General features: G+C 37.0%; 1 protein-coding gene across 4 annotated transcripts in view; it reads right to left on the reverse strand.

Annotated features, from left to right (window-relative positions):
* STXBP4 (syntaxin binding protein 4) overlaps positions 1–20980 on the reverse strand; it is a 66598-nt gene that overhangs the window by 35564 nt on the left and 10054 nt on the right. For all 4 annotated transcript variants that reach the window (XR_015807752.1, XM_088176389.1, XM_088176388.1 and 1 more), the window contains 13 exons: positions 20605–20674; positions 19234–19308; positions 17174–17259; positions 16443–16575; positions 15753–15885; positions 13602–13708; positions 13054–13237; positions 11990–12068; positions 9391–9473; positions 8804–8900; positions 7419–7531; positions 6673–6759; positions 5548–5613 (listed from right to left, as the gene is read on the reverse strand). Coding sequence is in view for 3 of the 4 variants with exons in the window: in XM_088176389.1 (XP_088032515.1) it covers positions 5548–5613; positions 6673–6759; positions 7419–7531; positions 8804–8900; positions 9391–9473; positions 11990–12068; positions 13054–13237; positions 13602–13708; positions 15753–15885; positions 16443–16575; positions 17174–17259; positions 19234–19308; positions 20605–20674 (1313 nt within the window). In the remaining variant the exon portion in view is untranslated. The remainder of the gene's footprint in view (positions 1–5547; positions 5614–6672; positions 6760–7418; positions 7532–8803; positions 8901–9390; positions 9474–11989; positions 12069–13053; positions 13238–13601; positions 13709–15752; positions 15886–16442; positions 16576–17173; positions 17260–19233; positions 19309–20604; positions 20675–20980) is intronic.

The raw sequence follows: 20980 nt of genomic DNA on the forward strand, positions 1-20980 counted from the left end.
ACTCCAGCTACCAAAAAGAGAAGATTATTTAGCTCACAAGTACTGCAGTTGGCATCAGGGCTACCTGTGAGTGTTCATGGTTAGAGGGCTTAATTGCTAATTTTTGATATATGATGTGCAAATGAAGAACAGGTATGTACAGAGACGTAATTTTCCTAATAATTTAAATAACAAGTTTTATAATTACTGAAAATCTACTTGAATAAAAGGTTTTCTTGAAATGCACCAGATGCTGTTGATCTGTCCCATTGCTTCCATACCAAAAAAGTACCTTAATGAGATGTTACTTCATTTCATTATTATTGCCTGAATTCACACTCTGCTCACAGCTCACACATCGTGTAGATGGACTTTTAATGCAAGTATTCAGTCCACGCTCTTCTCAGAATCAATGCTTTATATAAAATCACTTTTTCTGCCTAGTTCCTGCTCCTATTATGCTCCTAATCTCCCGGATTATCACAGAAGAGTGTTAGATAAAATTGATATATATATAACATACAGAAAACAGAAAATCAGAAACTGTTAGCTTTTAATTCAGCTAACGTAATCCCTAAATGTTGCAAAATCTGTCAAGAAAGATATTGCATTTTAGGAGACTGAATATTAATTGCAGTTAACTTTGATTAGTAAATTAGAAAGCCAAACTAAATGTCTGTACAGCAGATGAGTTTACACTCATCTAGAAATAAAACAAACTGCTCACATAAAATGTACAGGCTCACTGGCACCAAAACCACTAAACCATCTTTTCCCTCAGCTATTAATTAATCTGTAGGAAAAGTCACTTAATATCAGTTTTCTGAATAATTAAAGTTATCAGATTTGAATACACAAATTCACACTGGTAGAAGTTTTTTGTAGAAGCTGCTCAGTTAAGGATACTTAGGTGAATATTCTATTCCTGGTCTACCTATTACATCTTATAATTATAATTATATCCTGGTTGGGAATGGAACTAGAGGGAAAACAGCTGGGTAGAGAAGAAACACACTATGACTCTTTAACATAGAGGAAATAACCTTCTGGAAGCTAGGTTTGAAATTGCTGTTTCTAAAAAGACTAGATGACCAGATCTTCCTGTTTTGTGGAAGAAATTGCATATAACAGGTGCCATAATAGAAATGTCTAGAGAGGTCAGTTCAACTTAAAAATGTAGATTTAATTATTTCCTAATGCAGAGGCAATTGTTCTGTACAATCAATATCCTTCAAGTCAGGTTTTCCTACACTTTGTGATGATGTTCTTTCTGTAAAATGATCTACCAATCTCAGCTTCGTATGACTTTCAACCTCTACACTGTTAGTCTTAATGAACAATATATTCCATAAATCAGCTATTCTCAGTGACATGTAACCAGTACCTCATCTTCCTCACCTTTGCAATACAATACCAATGTGGACCATGGCCAGGGACACCCTGCTCTCTCTCAGAGCAGCAGCAGCAGTAACCACACCTGTGGAACAGCAGCACCACTGGTGAACACACGTGCCACTGGTGTTGTGTAATTTAGAGGTTTCTGTGACAGGGCAGATCCATTTTAGTGACCTTTCACGTGACAGCAAGTAGAATGATTTCTTTATTTCCTTTGGAAGCATGAGGTGAACTACACAAGGAGCACCTGCAGCTGGAAACACAGACTCATCCCAAGCTCTCTGCTCCACGGGAGTGTTGCTGCTCACCCTGCTGTCACCCTGGTGTGTTTACAGCTCTAAGAGCACAGGGAGGGTCATTCCTGCTCCCACTCCCTGAAAGCACAGCAATCTCTCCTCCTGCTGCCCCTGGCACTCCTTTTTCCTTTTCACAGGGACTTCTAAGTTATCAACCTACAGGAGGAGAGGTCAAAATTGCTGCCTTTGGGGTGTGCACTTTCTTGCCACTGTAAGAAATAAAAGGAGTCCACAGCAAGAAGAGCTGGGCTCTGCTGCTACAGAGGATGAGCTGGGAGCCTTCAGCAGCAAAGGCATCCTTGGGAAACAGGCTGGAGGTGGGAAAGAGACTCTTGGAGACAAAAGTGAAAAGATGCTCTGACATTAAGTTTGACTAATATAAATGAGCACAGAGGCCTTGAAAAAGGGTGGCATCTTAAAAACCCACACTTAGGAATTATTTAAATAAACTGACATGAGAAAAGTGAAGAGAAAATTGCTATTATGAAAACGGAGGTCTTCATTTTGAAAGAAGACCTCCTTGAGATAAAGATTTAATCTCTTATGATCCAGAAGTGCCTTTACTCCTCCATTGTTTTTTCAGAACCCTAGTTGTTGAATATTAATTTCTCTGTAATAGCAGACTAAGTATGACCAGATTTCAACAGTGAAAGACCTAAAGGAATAATTAAGGAACAATGGCTTCTTACATTGCAATGAAACAATTACACATACTACAACTGAATTAGTAAAATCATCTGACACACCAGAGCTGTTTGCTGGAGCAGAGGGGCACAAAGGGAAATGATTCCATCAGGTTTTCCCATTCTTCATTTACTGGAGTTGGCACTGTGGGGACACAGTGGGCTCTCTCACCTGGCAGGGAAGGGGGCCCCACCTGTGAAGAACTGATGAGTAACACCCACTTCAGCAACATGAGCTCTTGTCCCACTCAAATGTATGAAAGAAGTGTCCAAGGCCAGGCTGGATGGGGCTTGGAGCCATCTGGGACAGTGCAGGGTGTCCCTCTCCATGGGAAAGGGATGGAATGAGATGAGCTTTAAGGTCCTCTCCAATCCAAACCAACCTAGGATTCCAGACAGGGGATCTACAGCTGCTAATATTTCATTTCTATAAACACCTCATGGGACTCATTGTCCTGATCTGGTATGAAGCCACTATAACCAATAAGGAATTAACAGCTGGAGGAGAGAAGCTGAATCCTTAAAAAAGCAATTTCAAGGTACAGGTTTCTTCCTAAGCCAGGTCCTATTTCTTCCTTGGATAAATTCGAGTGTCACAAGGTTTTATCCAAGTTTTATTCCAGCCACCACAAACACCAGAACTAAGATATTCTTTTAAACCACATGAAAACTGTAGTTACAAATGAATCATGCTTGTTGATTAGTTCTACAAAAATTGTATGTTGAAATCATCCTTTAAAAGAACTTTGAATATCTTTACTATGTATTAAAATAAAAAACCTCCTGAAATAAACCAAATAAGTCTTTCAGGCAGGCTGTAATAAATTAGACACTGCTTCCAAAATAGCAGCCATTGAGAGCCCCTCTTTTCCCCTTAGAGAAAATAACCACAGAGTAGCAAATCTCAGCCCTATGAACCAAGCCCAGGAGTTTGGGATACCACAAACAGTATCTGATCTTTACAACCTCTCCCATTTCCTACGTTTAGCTGAGTGCTCCAGCTGACAGAAAGTGCCCAAAAAAAAGCTGCAGTACAGAAGGGATCATTCAGGCTGAAATACCCCAGGACTCTCAGGCAGCACAGGATCCAGTCCAACTCCTCCAGGAAGACAGAAGACATCACTACAGATTTCACATTCATGCTCTTGGCAAGACTTCAGGTACTCAAGAGTGCCTTTCTGTGCTCTGTGCCAACTTCAGCTTACATATGAATTTCAAGGAAGCCCCAAAGATACAGTGCTATATCACAGCTTCAAAGCAAAACCAGATCAATTTAGGAATTTTAATTGTTATACACCAATACTAGAAAATAATGACTACCTCACTGCAAGTATAGCAGCATTTCTAATTTTAAGAGTTTATTCATGCTGTTAGTTACTGAGTCAAGCACCGTTTAATGAATTGGTACAAACAAAAGCATGCTCATTAACCAGAATATTTGTACCCCTGTCTTAATGAATCTGTAATCTCTGCAATTCACAATTAGTAGAGAAGAGAAATACAACAAAATATACCCCAATATATGACTGGTAACCTAAATCCTCATTTAAAATCTTGTTTTTTCAGGAAAGCAGTTATTTTTAAAAAATGTTTAAATTACATTGAAGTCAGAAGATGTTAAGTACGGACAGAAATTGGGTTTTTTGTTTGCTTTGGTCGTTTGTTACTATCAATCAGGCCATTAGGGCTCAATAATGTACTCATTAACTCCTTTCTCTAACCAGCTCAAGCAGGAATGCACATCAGAAGTTAAATGGGAATTTGTACTATAAGCAGCCTATTTTAAAAAACCTATCACCATGAATCTCAGTGCCAATATTGGTTTTAAACAACAGAAATATATATAAAACACTTGAACATGCACCAAGTGTAAACAGAAGAAAATGTCCATTAAAAGCCCGCTTGTATCTCCTAAAATAGACCACACAATGCTAAAACTATATAAAATTTATTATTTCTTTTTCATTTCACTATATGGAACCTTTTCAAATCCTACAAGAAAATCAGTATTTATCCCTGAGAGGTCTGCAGGGCAAAAGAGAATTTCACCACCACACGGCAGTACCTGAGAAAAATAAAAGTGGGAGGACCTCGAGTGGTGGCAAATGGGCACTGCTGCCACTTAAAACATCTTAAACCAGCCCTGTCCAAGGCTGCTGCCCAGGAAAAGCAGGTTTGTACTGGGGACTGTACTCCCTAATAGCTTTGGTCTGGACTAATACACTGAACAAGTGCTCTGGTCTAGAACAACACAGTCAACCCACTCGAGAATGGGAACTTCAAGTGCATTACTGGAACAAACAATCTTCCAGTTAAATTTCACCCAGAAGATAACCCAATTTATTTCTCACAGTCTGCACAAGGAAACAACACAATGCTAATGGAAAAAGCTTCCAAGCAAGGTTTTGTATATTCGAGGAATAAAAGGTGATAATTAAGGTGCTCAACGGATCTTAGGAGCAAAAATAGAAAACTAATCGTAACACAGGGGATTTTAAAACTTTATCTTGCATTTTCACATGACATCTGACATGAGAAACCCACAAAGTATAGGTGCAGGAGGGAAGGAAAGCAGCCAGCTCATTGGAAGGAAAAGCTGACAGGGTGTTCAGGAGGAAGAGGGAACAGGAAAGTTCCTTGGTTTTGAATCCAGGCTATAAATGACACAAGACTTACATTTAATTGGGAATTTCCTTTAAGGGACACAAGGAAGCCAAATACTCTTGATTTATTGGCTCATAATTATAGATAGATTTGGAGGCAGAAACAGGACTTTCCTCAGAAAAACCTGACTACAACTTTTTCCTTGGTAATTTTTTCCCTCTGGCTGACATATAAAGTGGTTAATGTTAGGCCTGTAAATGAGGTAACTGTTACCTAAGAACAGCAAAATCTCTTCAAGAACACTTAGGACTAGAAAGGTTCTACTACATCATTATCCCCCTTCATTGATCCAGCTGCTCTCAGGATTCCTATCTCAATTCAATAGCAGAAAATTGATTACTGCTTTAAAACTGAAGGATCAAATCTCCACTCTGAACCAGAAACTCTGTAGTAACATAAGAACCACTTTGTTTTGAAATCAGTATGAAAGTATAATCTATATGAACACTAAAAGAAATGCTCCTTTCTCCCTTCCACAATAAACAATTACAATTTTAAAAATAATTATAATTTTAGAGACTTCAACATACTTGCTTGACTACTTGTAGCTGCTCTGTTAACTGTTTCTGTAAGTTCACAGATTCAGATAATTCTTCCTGTTAAAAAAACAAAGAAACAAGTTTGAAAGAGAGAATTTTGGTCCTAACGCAATTAGCTCTTTCAAAACTACAGATAGCAATACTTAACTTCTATCAACAGCTTTTATAAAACCTGTGATAAAACCATCTCTAAAAGATAACTTTGCTGTGGGTTCATTGATGCTGTTTAAGTTTCTTGAGTATTTTAGAATTATTTACTGAAGATTTCTGGGATGTGTGTAAAAGAGTGTAAGAAATAAGACAATTAATTATAGATGGCTCCATGTCAGTTTTCCACATCAGCAATTGAGGGTCTCCTGGTCAGTATTCACTGTGTTCAAAGTAAATGGTGTTCCTTCATTTCAGTGCAGAGCTCTCAGAGGAAAAATCCTTGTGCACAGAACAGAGAAATGATCTCTGGCCATTTCAACCCAATGCTTCTGTAATTTACAGCAAGATACATTTTGGACCAAGGGGCAATTTTTTAAATTGTCTTTACCCCATGCTCAGCATTCCTGTCCAAGAACCAGAGTTATGTATGCTGAATACACAACTTCCTATCTTATGGTTTGTTATAAAAGAAATTCAGGACCATGGGAATGTGGCAGCAACCTGGGGCATTAAGAAATAAAATTTATTGCTTTAGGACTTAGGAATTTTGTAATGTCTGGGATAATATGTATTAATTTTGCACACAGACTAATTTATCCTCCAGTTCTGATTCCTTTCAGAAGTATCAGCACACACTCAGACTCTGCAGTTACTAACATCACACATTTTAAAATAAAATTGCCATGCAAATCAGTCATTTCTCCAAATTCACTTCTGTCTGCTTAGTCTCATTTCTCTATGGATCAGATTAAAAAATGTGTTAGCATTCAGCATAACAGCTAAAATTCACTGTCTCCACAAATATACTGTAAGCAATCTTCAAACATTATTAGGACTATCTGCACTGCCATTTTATTTATCTATGACAAACTGCACATGAAATTTAAAAAATCAGTAAATTACTATACACAGTCAAAAAAAATTAATCTCTTGAGTAAGTTAAAGAAAATAAAAATTAAGTGTTACCTTTAATTTGCTAATTTCTTTTAAAGCTTCATTTCTTTCTTTCTTAAGTTTTTCCACATCATCCTCCAAGGAATCACAGGTTACAAACTGTGTGTAGACAAATACATAAGGTTGGAATGCATTGCTAACTGTGTCTTCCATAATCTTTAACATCTTATATTAAAAGTTCTTGTTAATAAAACATGAAGAAAACCTTAATTTTAGGACGACAACAGATCTGAAAATTCTAAAAATGTTTAATAAATATTTTAATCAACTTATCTTCCAAAGGAACAATTACTTTTCATTTTAAAGTGGATTGATAAAGTGTTTTTAAAAGCATCAAGAACACATCACTATTTTAATATTTTAAATAATAAGGCATGTCATTTTACTGTTCATATACTATAAATGCTCTTTTTTCAAGTCACCTCTAGAATAAAATGATTTTCACTGTAGCAGTAGCTCAAATCACTGGGCCCAGTAATTGTTTCTCACTCACACGTTCTAACAATCCAAATTCTATTAAGAAACCTCAGTAAATCAATGTTGTCCAGACTTACAACAAACCAAAATTTAATTACATTAATTGTTTTCTACATATTAGGCCGCTTAAAAAACCTTCACAGAAACCAGGTTATCTTAAAGAACCCCATGCAGTGGAGCTGTTTTAAACATCTGCCCAAGATTTGGAGTTATTTTGATACAATAAACTCTCCAATAATCTCCTCCCAGCTGTTAAAACACTGACCAGGCACACACTTTACCTGTGAGTCCTGGAAGCTGCCAACTTCACTGAGCCCCAAGGTTGCAGATTTGTGGCCATCACGAGCTGCATTTGATTGCACAGACAACAGATTCCTTGAAACTTCAACAAAATCTAGGAAAAAAAAATTCAGTTTGGTAACAGATGCCTGATGCAGCCCAATTGCCAATAGCACCATGAACAACCACTCTGATAAATGCAGTGTCTGCCCTTTAAGCTTTCTAAAGCAAAAAAAAAAAGAAAATCAGGGAGATTGCTCCAAAGAGAAAGTTCTGGTAAAGCTGGTAAGAATAAAAATGCCCAAACATATCATGAAATGAAAGCTCCTCAAATCAAATTGTAAAGGAGAAAAGAAAACAAAGGCAGTGTAAAGTTCACCTTCAAAGTACCTGACATTCTGCATTTGGCTGGTGTCTGTGAAAAATGAAAGAAATCTGCACACCAGGTATACACACCTGCCCTTCCCAATGAGCTGACCTTACCAGAGGAGACAGGAAAAAAGAGAAATTTCCTGCTGGCTCACAGCTCATGATTTAAACCCCTTTAAACCCCTGAGAGAGGCTTGGTAAAATTGATGTTCACCAAGTCGAAAATTTTAAATACAAACAGTCCCTCATGCACAATCAACATGACTTGGATTACCCATACATTTTGCATTAAAAAATTCTGCTACACTGACAAAAACGTGGAAATATAAAGGTCAGTTTACTCCACATAAAATCTGATAGAATATCCAGTATTTTTCCTTCTGAAGATCTTTTTGGATGTTTAAGTACAAAATACTATTTTCCACACGCTAGACTTTAGGAAAAGTGAAATTTCTATCCATTTTAGCATCTGAACCACCATGTCTAACAGTTTCTAAAAAATATTTTTAAATTGTGTCATCAACCAAAATTTTTATAACAAGCAGAAGCAACTCAGTCCCATCAGAATTAGGTTTAGCTGGAAGAACTGGGATGGTCTCCCTGCAAACTTGTTTCTATATGCAACAGCTGAAATGTTCTTGCTTCCCACATAGTAAAGTTAAGTGATCCACCAGTTTACTTGCTTCAAGAAGCCTCTTTAACCATCAAAACTCTCCCAGGAAATTTTTGGAAAAAATTACAGTTCCCTATTGTCATAACAAAAAATTCAGGATTTTGTAAGCACAAAATAAAACTTTCCCAAGGCTGCTCTTAATAAGATAAATTTGTGATTTGTATTCACATTACTGTTTCATAACTTCAAGCTTATTTTCATACAGTAAAATAAGGTTTTTGCCTCAAATTATCATTTTATTTGCAGCAGCAACCCAATACTGACAAAAATATATTAATGGTTATTATCTATCATTTCTGTATTCCTACTTTTCATTATTTTCTATGGTAATTAACAAATTATTACCTCCAAAAGACACTGTTCCTTTAGAATCTTTATGAAGTTGCTGCCTTAGGGCTTGCTGCTGTTCATCTGTGAGCTGAATCCCAAGATAACTCAGTGCCTGGAAGGAAAAAACTTATTTTGGATTGAAAAAAGAAATGACTAAGGATAATGACTGCAGGGACATGGGGGAGTAATTAAAGAGCTGCACTTCAAAGAGCCTTTGTATCCTCATACACTCTCACTGACAACACTTTTATTCCAGAGCCACTCAGTGACTTTTCCTTCTAATTGAGAGATGTTCATATATTATTTAACCTTGAATGCAGATATGTGTAATAAGCAAACCCCTTTGTCTTTAATAACTGCTTTAAAAATTGTGAGGGATGTTCTGATTCCCAGAAGAGTTAATCAGTAATTAGATTAACAAAAACAGTAATTTGCCCAATATATAAACTGAAATATTGGCCTGCAACATTAAAGAACTACCCAAATAGAAAATTCTGTGTCATTTATACTTTAATGTTTGTCAGCCTAGAAATATTCTCCAGATTTTTTACCTGCACCATGAAGGGGGAGGAAGGAGAACTCAGAAGATTTTAAGTATTTACCCTCTCCAGCTTTTCTGTTTTGAGATGAATACTTGAGTTCTTTCCTTGGGGCTCATAATCATCATTCTGGCTGGGGGCAATAACTAGGAAATTAAAAAAAAAAAAAAAAAGAAGTAGTGGTAACTATTGCTTTGAAAAAATTTGTTCTGAAGCTCTGCTCATCAAGTGGATGCCAGCTAAATACCCACTTGCCAAAAATACATGTTAATCCTTAAACTGACTTCTTTTTTCTCAAGGACATAATTATAATCAACAAAAATTATGGGTATTAATCACGTCCACTATTTTTTTCGCATAAAAAAAAAGTGACAAGCAGCAAATTAAGAGAAAATAACCAGGAATAGCTTTGAGTGATCCATCAAGCATATGGCTTCTCCTTGTGGTATTTTCTCTTCTCTCAGAGATACACGGAGGAAACAGAAGGGGAAACACACTTGTGAATTCCAAGAGAGATCTCCAAGACACACCCTCGGTGTAACTGGCAGCTGCCAAAAGCACACGGGGTGATGCAGCAAACACTGGGAAAAGAGAGGGAATGAGCTGTTCCCAAACATGGGCTCTGTGCAGGGGGCTTAGGCTGAGCTCCCCAGGTTCCTCAGTATTTTTTTCTGGGAAGGAATTCTTTTCCAAGAACTCCTGTTCATTAGACCATCACCCATCAGCCCCTTCTACCCTCACAGTCAGAAAACCAAGTTTGCATGGGTTTTTTGAACTATCACATTGGATTTTAGATGGATGCAAATAAAAAAACCAAAATCGTTGTTTGAATTCTTTATTTATAAATATAATTCATCATTTCATTAATGAATTAAAAAGTTACTGAAACCAAAACCAGTGTTTGAGAAGTAAATGATCTTGCAGTTTGAGATTCTCTCTAAAGGAACAGAAGGAATCACAGAATTCTTTTTTTTTTAATGAATTTTTTTAGTTTCACAGCATATCTGTTTCCAAGCTCAACGTAATTTACATTCTCTTTACATGCCAAAAGCATAAACCAAAATATCTTGAAAATCTCTGACATTAACACCTCTCACATGCTATATTAAATTCTGAAGACAGTGGGCTAGAACCTTGGTGGAATTGGCTCAATTTCCCTTCAGCTCAGAATGAAAAAGCCTCGTGTGTGAGTTTGTGCAAAAACTTCTCAAAACTATGCTGATTTTTTCATCAAGTGTTTAAAAAAGAGAATCTCATCTAAGAGACTCTTTAATTTTTCAAGGTTTTCAATCTTTGGAATTTTATCCTTGAGAAAGGGCAGCATGAAAGGAGTGGCAGGTTTGACAAAGGATGTGCTGTAAACAAGAAAATGAAACATGACAGAACAAACTGGAGCTGCAAGTATTTGTGCTTTCTGCTCTACTCCCTGTGATTTCACACGAGTTCAGAGACTCTGCCCTTCTTGGTGTCTTCAGACAAAGAAACTCCTGTGTACTGAATTATATCAACCAAGAGTCTTTTATTCTGAATGCATTAAAAAAATAAGACTTTTGTCTTGTTCTTTTGATTCAGTTGTAGTGGTTTTCATGGCCAATATGTAAAACCTGTGTGATAATTCATCTCCAGGTGTATTCAATATTAAAATTTTGCCAGTTTCAGCAGCCCACATTTAGTCAGCTCATCCTTTAAGGAAGGGAACCAACTGGTCAGATTTGCAATATGGCAACTGTTTCAATTTAAATTTGAATATCTAATATGGAGTATAAGAAATGCAGGTGCAATTTAAATAACATCAGTGGAGAGACATCTGGAATTAATCAGACCCTGTGTATTTGCTCTTCCTCTCCTCAATACATTAGACATGAAGGTGAAAAACTCAGCTTATGTTTAATTGCTACTGCCTCAAGAAAAAGAATAAAGTTCAGGTCTGCACAGAGAAATACTGAACAGAGTCAGTTCTATCAGTGTGCCAAAGGGGACTCCAATTACTGTGTCACTCTTGCATTTTCACTGTTTCTAAATACAATGTATTTGTTTCCCACAGGAATTACAATTGCTCAGCACAGATTTGGTCCTGACCAAATTTCCAAACTTTGTTTTTCCTTAAACGTCGTTTACAAAATAGATATTTATAGATGTGATCAAAGTGACTCTTGTTTGAATGTCATGACTATAAAACACAAATATACATGATATATTGTATTTGTTATTAACTGAAAAACTGTTAAGAGGGCTCTATGTTATTTCTATCCTTTCAATATGCTGCCCTGATTTAAGCAAAAAAAAAAAACATTCAAGCAGCATACGTGCCCAGAATTTCATTAAATTAAGAAAGCACAGTTTCTATGGCAACCTAATCTTGATCTATATGTGAGTCTTCATTATCTGGTTTCTACTGAGTCTATTATCATTACTGCTGTATAACAAATGTTGTGATCACTCATTTTTGTTTGGTTTCAGCTGTTTTTTAGAAACAATGTAAGTTATATTTGACAGAAGCTACTAAAAATCCATTGATCTCAGTCCTTTATTTAGGGGTATAAAAACAGTGCAATATTCCCTTTTTTTAAAAGACTACTGAGCCTCACTATGCACTGTGTTCTGTTTGACTGTTATTGAAAGAACAAGGAAAAGGGTGGCAGGGAATTAAATCAGCACTTACCCGTGGCAGACACATCAGCAGGATTGCTGTCTAGAGCAGTAATTGGAGATTGCTCTCCCATCTTGACTCCAGTTTCCATCTACAAGAGGAAATGAAAAGTCATGAAATACCATTTCTAAAGCAGAGCACAAGCCAAACCAGAAATGCACATTAATGAAAAAAGGGACAGGAAGGAGGACTGGGGGAAGAAAAAAGGGCTGGGGAGATCAAAACAAGCCCAGGAGAAAAAGAAAGGGAGGGAGGGCATGGTGGTGAGAAGGAATGGAAAAAATCAGATCAGGGCCTCATCAAAACTTTGAGTTTTGAAAATCTTCACAGATTAAGATAGCAAAGTCTCCCTAGGAAACCCACTTCAATGTTTATATTCCTAATAGAAAAGAAAAACGGGCAAGAATTTTACGTAAAAATATAAGAAGATTTGAGAATCACCTGTTTTGACTTCGTGTTTGAGAACATTTTATTCTTCCTTCTTCTAAGGCAATACTTTATTTAACTTTAAAAATATGATAAACTGAAAATGTTGTTTCAAAAATTGAAGTATTAGTTTTAAAATCTTCTTTCTCGTGGTCAACATTATTTCTTTACACTGATGGTGAGATGTATGAATTAAAACAATTGCTGCTTAGCCAAAAGAAAGGGGGAAAACCCCACATACTTCTAGGACTTTTTTTAAGCAAAATTCTCATCATCACAGAGCAAGTGTGAGATTGTACTGTACTCACACATATGTAGTAAACAGGGAGTGTTTCATCTCTGAAATATAGAACTATTTATATCTAATTCCAGAACTTCAGAGAAACAGTAAAGGAGAACTTGGTATCTAAGAACACAGTTAATGCTTATGTAATTTGTTTTCTTACCCCAAGTCAACTAATTCCTCTCACCAGTGTGGCTTACTCACCTGTTACACAACACGGCTTTTCCAAAAGTTTTGATACTCCAAAGACAATATTGTGCAGCAAAATAGACAGTCATTTCCTTACTAAAATGCAAACTCGACTACAATTAGGAGGAAAACAACAATTTGCTCAGGTTGCTCTAAGAGGAGCAGCAAGTGCACTCACAGCATTGGGAGGGAATGTTGGAGCCAGCCTCCCATCAGGAGAGGGGAGAGGACCAAGGGCTGCAGCCTGCTGCTCCCCATGTGCTGCAGGAGATGTGAAGAGGCTGAAAGGATGCTGCAGATTCTCTGGATGACTGGGTGTGTTTTTCTGCCTAATAAAAGCGATCTCCCAAAAATTTTCAAACCTAGAATTGAAATTTTAGAAGTTTCAACATATCGTAGACTTTTATTATTCGTAAGATTATACTCCTGCCAAAGTTATACATTTCCAAACACCGTGTGGGGGTTTATTTAATTATTTTTTTAAAAGGTGTTCTGTTACCCATCATTACAAAGAAAAATACTGTAATTTAATTTTTTTTTTTAATTTTGCAGGTCTAAAAGGTGCACTTGAGTCTTTTCTACGAAACAATATTATGACTGAATATTTTTTAAAATTAGTATCCCCCATTTCCTCTAAGCACAAAAAACACATTTCACATTAATCTGATTATAAAGATCATCTATTAAACCATTTTGGATGGTTGGCTGTTTGACAGTAACACATACCTCATTTTTGTTCTGTTGATTATACTTTTTGCCTCTTCATAGGAGACTCCAATCATGGACTCTTTGTTGATGGACACAAGCTGATCCCCAGGCTTCAATCGTCCATCCTAAAATAACAAATATAAAACCAAACCCACAAACTTTATATTAATTGCTAACTCTACAGAAAGCCCTCTATAGTCACAGCACTTAGACATATTCCCCTGCTTCTATTAGGACAAGAAATATCAAGAACAGTTCTGCATTTTACCTGTGCTTGACCATCTTCCAGAAATTAACAGATTAAACCATTATCCCTCACCATTAAAGCAGTCATTATAAAAACTCATCAGAGAAAACAGACTTCAGAAATCATATTAAGAAGAACTTCAGACCCAGCTACACATTTCTGTTAAAAAAAATCACAAAGAAAGAAACAACAGATTTTTCTAGCACCTATCTGACTTTAGGAAGCTCCTTTACTAATTAATTCAGCTCTGAGCTGGATTAATTTGTATTTCAATGTTCATGGCAATACGTGGAACTCTTCAGACACTCACTGGCCACGTTCATGAGAAAACCACCTTGGTCTAGGAGCACTCACCATGGCAGAAATAATATTTTACTTTGTGCTTCTGTTGAATTAATTGCAACTCTGTATCAGCACAAGAACATCTCACATTTCTGTCCCAGACTCTCTGATAAGACTTTAGGCACGCTAGGCCAGATTTCTCACTGAGACAGAGCTTTCTTTACTCCCATTTTAACAGAGCCCTCAACTATTTAAATTCATGCAATTCACCTACAGCTATAGTTAGTTATGACATTTGTCTAATGAAATACATATCAAATTACACAGAAGATGTCTCTGCTCTTCAGCTCCTAGGAAATCAAACAAAAAATCAATATATGTGAAAAAAAATTGTAAAATACCTTCTCAAGACCAGTATAATTTTACCTACTTAACACCCACATACCATAATTTCAGCTGTGTTGTTTCAAACCCATGCCAGTACTTTACTATCTTTTTTTTTTGCCCACTTAGTCTTTTGGTTTTGGCTGAAGAATAAAGCTATAGATATTTTATTTTGCTTTCATGCAGCATGTTCTAAGATCTCCATTTCAATGGTGCCCTCACGTGGCAGATATTTAAAATAGGAATTCCTGCTTCACCTTCCCAAACAGGATAACCAGGATTGGGAAATTACCTCTATTATTGCTAATATTAGAGCCCACTGAAAATTGATGTCTTAGCCTCAGTCTATTGATTATGTGTGATAGGCTTTAAATTCATGTTCACAGTGGGAAAAATGTTTTAGAAGCCACAACAAAACAGGAGAAAATAAAATGGGAACGATTATTATCTATCTCCTGCAAGAGGTCTTTGAGAAACATTGCATTTTTATCTTCCAGCTTGCATTTTAGGATTAAATTAAGCCTACAAAAATTCAGTAACAAATAGTTATCAACTGCTTGGGGGCAAAACTCACTGCTCATGAATTGAGTTCATCCACTCTTGCTGGGCCAGAGGCAAAGGCTGATTATCTACACTTCCAAATAACCAGAATTACTCAGGATGCCAGGGGAAACACTTGGATAGACAGTTCTGTGTACCTGAACCAGCCAATTACATTATTTATTTACTTTATACACTGACAAATCTCCCTGATTTACATATTGCATTTGTCACAAATTAGAACAGTACTCGACACTGATTCATACATTTTATCAGCCTGCACTTTCAGAACATTTTTTTCTAATTTGCCTACACAATGATTTCCAACTGCAAGGATCCATCGAAATTAAGTCTCAGGGAAATATGATTTTTTGAATGTCCAAGAAAATAAAAAATAGGTGCAACCTTTAGCTGTGCCCACCCTACCTGATTTACCTTGCATCATGCACTCTCTTATAGAAGTTGGTTTTGTACCTTCTCATACATAAACTGAGGAACAAGATCCTCATTTACCTCAAATGAACTTATAAATAAATTTTCATTACCATGTAACTTACAGTGCAGTGAGATAATTCTGTTAAAAGAGAAGGCAAGGAGGAACACAAACATATTTTATATTTAAAATATGACTGCAGATGTGGCATACCAAATCAAGTACTAAATTAAGGCAAAAATACAGGTGTCTGAAGGGAAAGGAAAGGAAAAAAGGTCTTTACCTTATGGCAGTCACCACCAGGGATAATTTCTTGAATATATACCAAAGGCCCTTCATTTCTATTAATTCCTCCTACAATATTCAAACCTAGGCTTGTTCCTTTGCAAACAGAGATAATCTGAAATGCACTGTCACTAGAGACACAAAGAGAAAGAAAAGTAGAATTACTTCCCAGAACCAGATAATAAAGACTGAAGCAATAACTTGTCTTTATCTTACAGGTTTTGTAAATATGTATTATAGAAATAGTGGACATTTAATCTCTGTTCAAACATTACACTATTTACAACAAAATCAGCAACCTCAGGCACTTCTGACAACTACAAAAAGAATCAATGCTCTGTTTTACAGGGCTAAAAACTCCTCTCTACTATATACAGATATATGCTATATCCCAAGGCTTATGGGAGTTATCTGGGTACACATAAAGCAGGAACATTAATTCATTAGGAGACACTAAGAAAATCAACCTGATTAATCCTCTTCTACCACATAAACAATAAAAAAATAGAAAAATAAAATAATAAAATGGAAAGTCTGCAATGTCGATGGTGTTATGAGCTACAGGACAAGAAGTTGAAAAATAAAACCAAACTTTAACTCTTAGTGCTCAACCCAAATTTTCCTGACCAGCCAAATACAGCATTTCCTTCAGCTCCCACCATAGAGGTACAGAAAGTTTTAGAATTACTTTGGAAGCTTTGGGGATGGTGGTGGGACAGAATTATTTCTACTGCTGCTGCTGGTGATGTTATCCTTTGGATGCAACTGAGGACTCTGTGACCTTGAAGATGATCCAGAAGAAAGGTTGTCTATAGATTTTGCTTCAAAAAAAGAAATAATAATATTACATAAAAGCCAGATAAAAAATTTCAGCTCGTGTAAGTAAGTTCAGTAGGACTATTTTCATATCAGAAAACAGGCAAACTAAGCAATCAGACAACCAAAAAAAAATCCTGCACAGTTAAGAACTGAGAGCCACCCAGGGTTCCAGAAATAATTTTTTAAAACATAAAAAGTGATGATTGTTTCAAATTGGGTGCAAAATAAAAAGCTGACTAATGCTATATAAAGGCACCTTCATTAGACAGCAGTTCCAGAAAGATTAGAATTTATAGTGCTCTAAATCCAATTCCACTAGCATTTTGTGGCACATTTCAACTACAAATACCAAAAATGTTTCACAGAAATCATTAATTAAAATTGAAAGTAGATATCAGAAGATTTATTTTAAGAGCTGGGGAAACTGACACACAAATTCCTCAAGGCACATGTGTGTTTTATGTGTGTTTTGTCTGACTTTCAGCCACTTCCTCCAATGCACCTCCCATCAAATAAGGGATTTTAAGCACAAGTTTCTATTCCACCCAAGGCTGATTTTTGTCCCCCAGGATTGTTTCAGGCTGGGAAATGATGTCTCACCAGCTAACTGATGTGTTGGAGAAGTTCCTGCAGAGCTGGTGTCACTGTGAGAGCCATACTTATCCATCAGGTCATGAAATTCTTTCCTGTGCCAACAAAAAGATTTTCTTTGTCAGGATTTGGTGTTAGTTTGAATGGACCCTGTGAAACCTGCACTGCCTGTACTGAACAGCTGCTGCTCCTCAGAGATGGAAGCTCAACCTCCACTGAAAGAGGAAAGCCCTGTCAAATGGTCAGAAAAGGCAAAAAAGATATTATGTAATGCATGATAAAGATGGGGAAACAGACTATGGATAAATGGACTGCTGGTAAAAGAGTTTTATTTTTATCTCTCTTTACCCTGAATTTCAAAACTTTAAAAATTTGTAATACAATCAACTACAGATAATAAGAGAGTGGTGCTAACAAGTTCCAGAACAATTTATTTATATTAGAGGGAATCAGATTGTACATCTACAGCATACTCATGTTTTTAAAGAATGCTTTTGGTTCAATTATATTGAACAAGAACCCAGAAGAGATTGATAAAGATGTGACTCCTTTAAAAATAAAAGGATAGAAGAAATATTTATTAGCTACTAAAGGCCAAAAGCAGAAGTTCCTTGCAGACACCAATCATACTGAAGCAGACTGGCAAAGATGCACACCTTGTGTGACAGGCATTGAAGAGAATACAAAAACATTGGATTCATCTGATATTGAATCCAGCCTAATTTAAGAAAAAAAGTTTATAATCTGAGCTCTGATTACCTCAGTGATTTAAAAGATATAAATAATCTAGAATGATGTAAGCCAAAAACATCACCAAATTAGTATGACAGAATTAGTCAGAGAGAAAAGAAATTAACTGATTGCGAGGAGAGTAGCTCCAGTTTGACTTCTGAAGGTTGCTCAAAAATGCTGGGTGCATTATTTTTTAAAAAAGAACAACATTTATTGTACTAATGGTGGCCACAGGGTACACATACAAACACATCTGGATGTAAATCAAATAATCTTTAAGCACAGAATGTAAAGTCCCAAGAAGTGAATTCACAGGTGGCTGGTGAGGGATTGCATGGAGTGGCAAATTCTGCCCAGGGCACTGCACTTCCCCCAGAGTGGTTAAAGGACTGATGGATTTTAATTATTCAAGGAGTTTACAGGAACTAGGCCAGTGTGCTTTAGATAAAAGCAGATTAAGAGTGGACCTCACATGTATCTAGGCAGTGAAAAAAAGAGACATCAGAGGCTACAGAGTGATTTAGATGTCTGTCAAATACAAAAAAATAAAGGAACAGGAAGAGAAGCTTAACTCGGACAAAAGGCTAAAGGAATTTAGAGAAAAATCCTTTATGGGGAGATTACTCTGGAACTGGAACATCCCAGGAAAGGCAAATAACAGCAGATACTCCAGCAATGATAATCAAAAGTAGTTACATAACAGCTGTTTCCTCCTGAGATTTGAGTCAAAAGGGGATACAGACTTGGATTGTCACATTGCTGATGATTCTCTGCCAATATTGGTTTATATGCTTAACTTTCAACAGTCAGGTTAAAGCAATATGTAACATAAATGTCCTTAAAATGAATATATTTTGGACTACCTGCTGCAGTGAACAGTTTAACCTACTTATCCAAACTATTCCAAGCTCATTAGAGATTGAAAAGCAAACTTCTGAGGGGAAAAAACAACTAAATCTGTCTTTTGTCCAAGACCACTTTAAATCTTATAGTTTTGTGGTAGCTCTAATAGAGTCCTCATTTTTCATTATTTTAAAATGCAAGAAGTATTTCAAAAAGTATCACAGCAGATAATTTTTAATGGCATTAGCTGTAAACATAACATTACAATCCTCCTCTTTAAACTGAAGCTGGCCTGAGCTTGCTATCAGAAGTGATTGATGCAAGTGATCTCAGAATGAACAGGTATCAAATACTATGCAGAAAAATGTGACATGTGGTACAATTCTGCAATTAAAAGTAACCTGAAATAAAAATACATGCAAGCCCACCCACCCACCCTGAGACACAGCACTGGAATTTTATTAGTTTTCAGGTTAAAACAGTTTTTCTCTTACTTTGCTTCTTCATCTCTAGCAACGAGCAGAGACATGTGATTAGAGGCTGAGGCTGTCCTCAAGATGTCAACAGCTCTAGAAGGGGCAGAAAAAGGCTAAATAAATATACCAGGGTGCTGGCAAGAAGTGAGCAGTGCTAGAAGAGCAAGAAAATGGAGAAATTGCTAAGGTAGTTAACAACTTTCATGGCCAGATAGAGAGAAAAGAGCTTGGCAGCAGCAAAACAAAGTGAGCACTGGGGAATGGAGCAAAGGACAGGCTGTGCTGCATCTGCTGAGAGAAATAAACTGGGACTGACCTCTCTTCCCCTTCCCTTCCCTTCCCTTTCCTTCTGCCCCATCCCTCCTTGGGCCATCCTGCTGCCTTCCTGAGCCTCCTGCAGGATTAGCAGCCTCCCAACAAAAGCTGCTTCCCCTGTGTGCCTGGCTCAGAATCTCCCTCAGCAATACAAAGAGCAATTTACCTTTGAGTTTTCAGTCTCCATCTCCAGCACTGAAAGCTGCACTGATCTCTACAGATCCAGCTACAGAAACCATCTAGAGCATTTTCTTCCCCCTTCATTGTGCCATTACCTGATTGCTGCCATCATTCATATTCACCAGTACTGACAGTTATATTTTAACAGCTTCTACTGCTGTTTTCACACACATTCTGTATCACAGAATCACAAGGTTGGAAGAGACCTTCAAGATCATCAAGTCCAACCCATGGCCTAACACCTCAACTAACCCATGGCACCAAGTGCCACATCCAGACTTTTACTAAACACATCCAGGGATGGTGACTCCAGCACCTCCCCAGGCAGACCATTCCAGTACTTTATCACTCTTTCCATAAAAAACTCTTTCCTAATATCCAACATAATTTTCCCATGGCACAGTTTGAGACTGAGTCTTCTGGTTCTGTCAGTGCTGCCTGGAGAGAGAGACCAACCCCAGCTGAGCACAGGCACCTTTCAGGGAGCTGTAGAGAGTGACAAGGTCACCCCTGAGTCTCCTTTTCTCCAGGCAGAACAACCCCAGCTCCCCCAGCCGTTCCTCACAGGGTTTGTGTTCCCAGCCCCTCCCCAGCCTCGTTGCCTCCTCTGGATGTGTTCAGGTGTCTCAATGTCCTTCCTGAACTGAGGGCCCTGTAATCTGTGTCATTAAGAAACCAGCTGAGGTGATTCTGGTCTTACAGAAGCACATAAAGTCATTCACTTTTCCACAACAGTTTTGCTGAATTCGATTTTTAGGATAAATTACTTGCGAGTTGAACTCCAAGGATCTCGGGGGAGTTGTGCTCTTTCAATGAGTCACTGATAATGCCCCAAATAATCCATGTATAACATTCCAAGCCCTAATTAACATTCAGGAATCAATACAAACATACCTTTCGTTTGTTACTCCAACCAAGTTTTCTCCATTCACATCTAAAATTAGGTCCCCAGTGAGCAAACGGCCTTTAAATGAAAGCAACAGTGACTGATGAATCAACAAGAAAATGGTGAACATATTGAATAAAACCAGGTATTAAATCAGGGCTTCTCCTTTCAATTTTTATGTGACTTAATGCATTAAACAACTTTATGACTCCTGGCACCTGATCCTAAGTAAGACAGGCAATTGAGATAAGACTAGAAACTATACATCAGTCTTATTAACAACAGAGTAGCCACTGAAAATAACTGCCATTTAGTTATTTGTATTATTTATACACAGCATAAATATTTCTGAGACTAGAATTTGTATTTCACAGTTGTGGAACT

Source organism: Sturnus vulgaris, chromosome 20 (assembly GCF_052056855.1).
Source record: "Sturnus vulgaris isolate bStuVul1 chromosome 20, bStuVul1.hap1, whole genome shotgun sequence".
Classification (NCBI taxonomy): Eukaryota; Metazoa; Chordata; class Aves; order Passeriformes; family Sturnidae; genus Sturnus; species Sturnus vulgaris.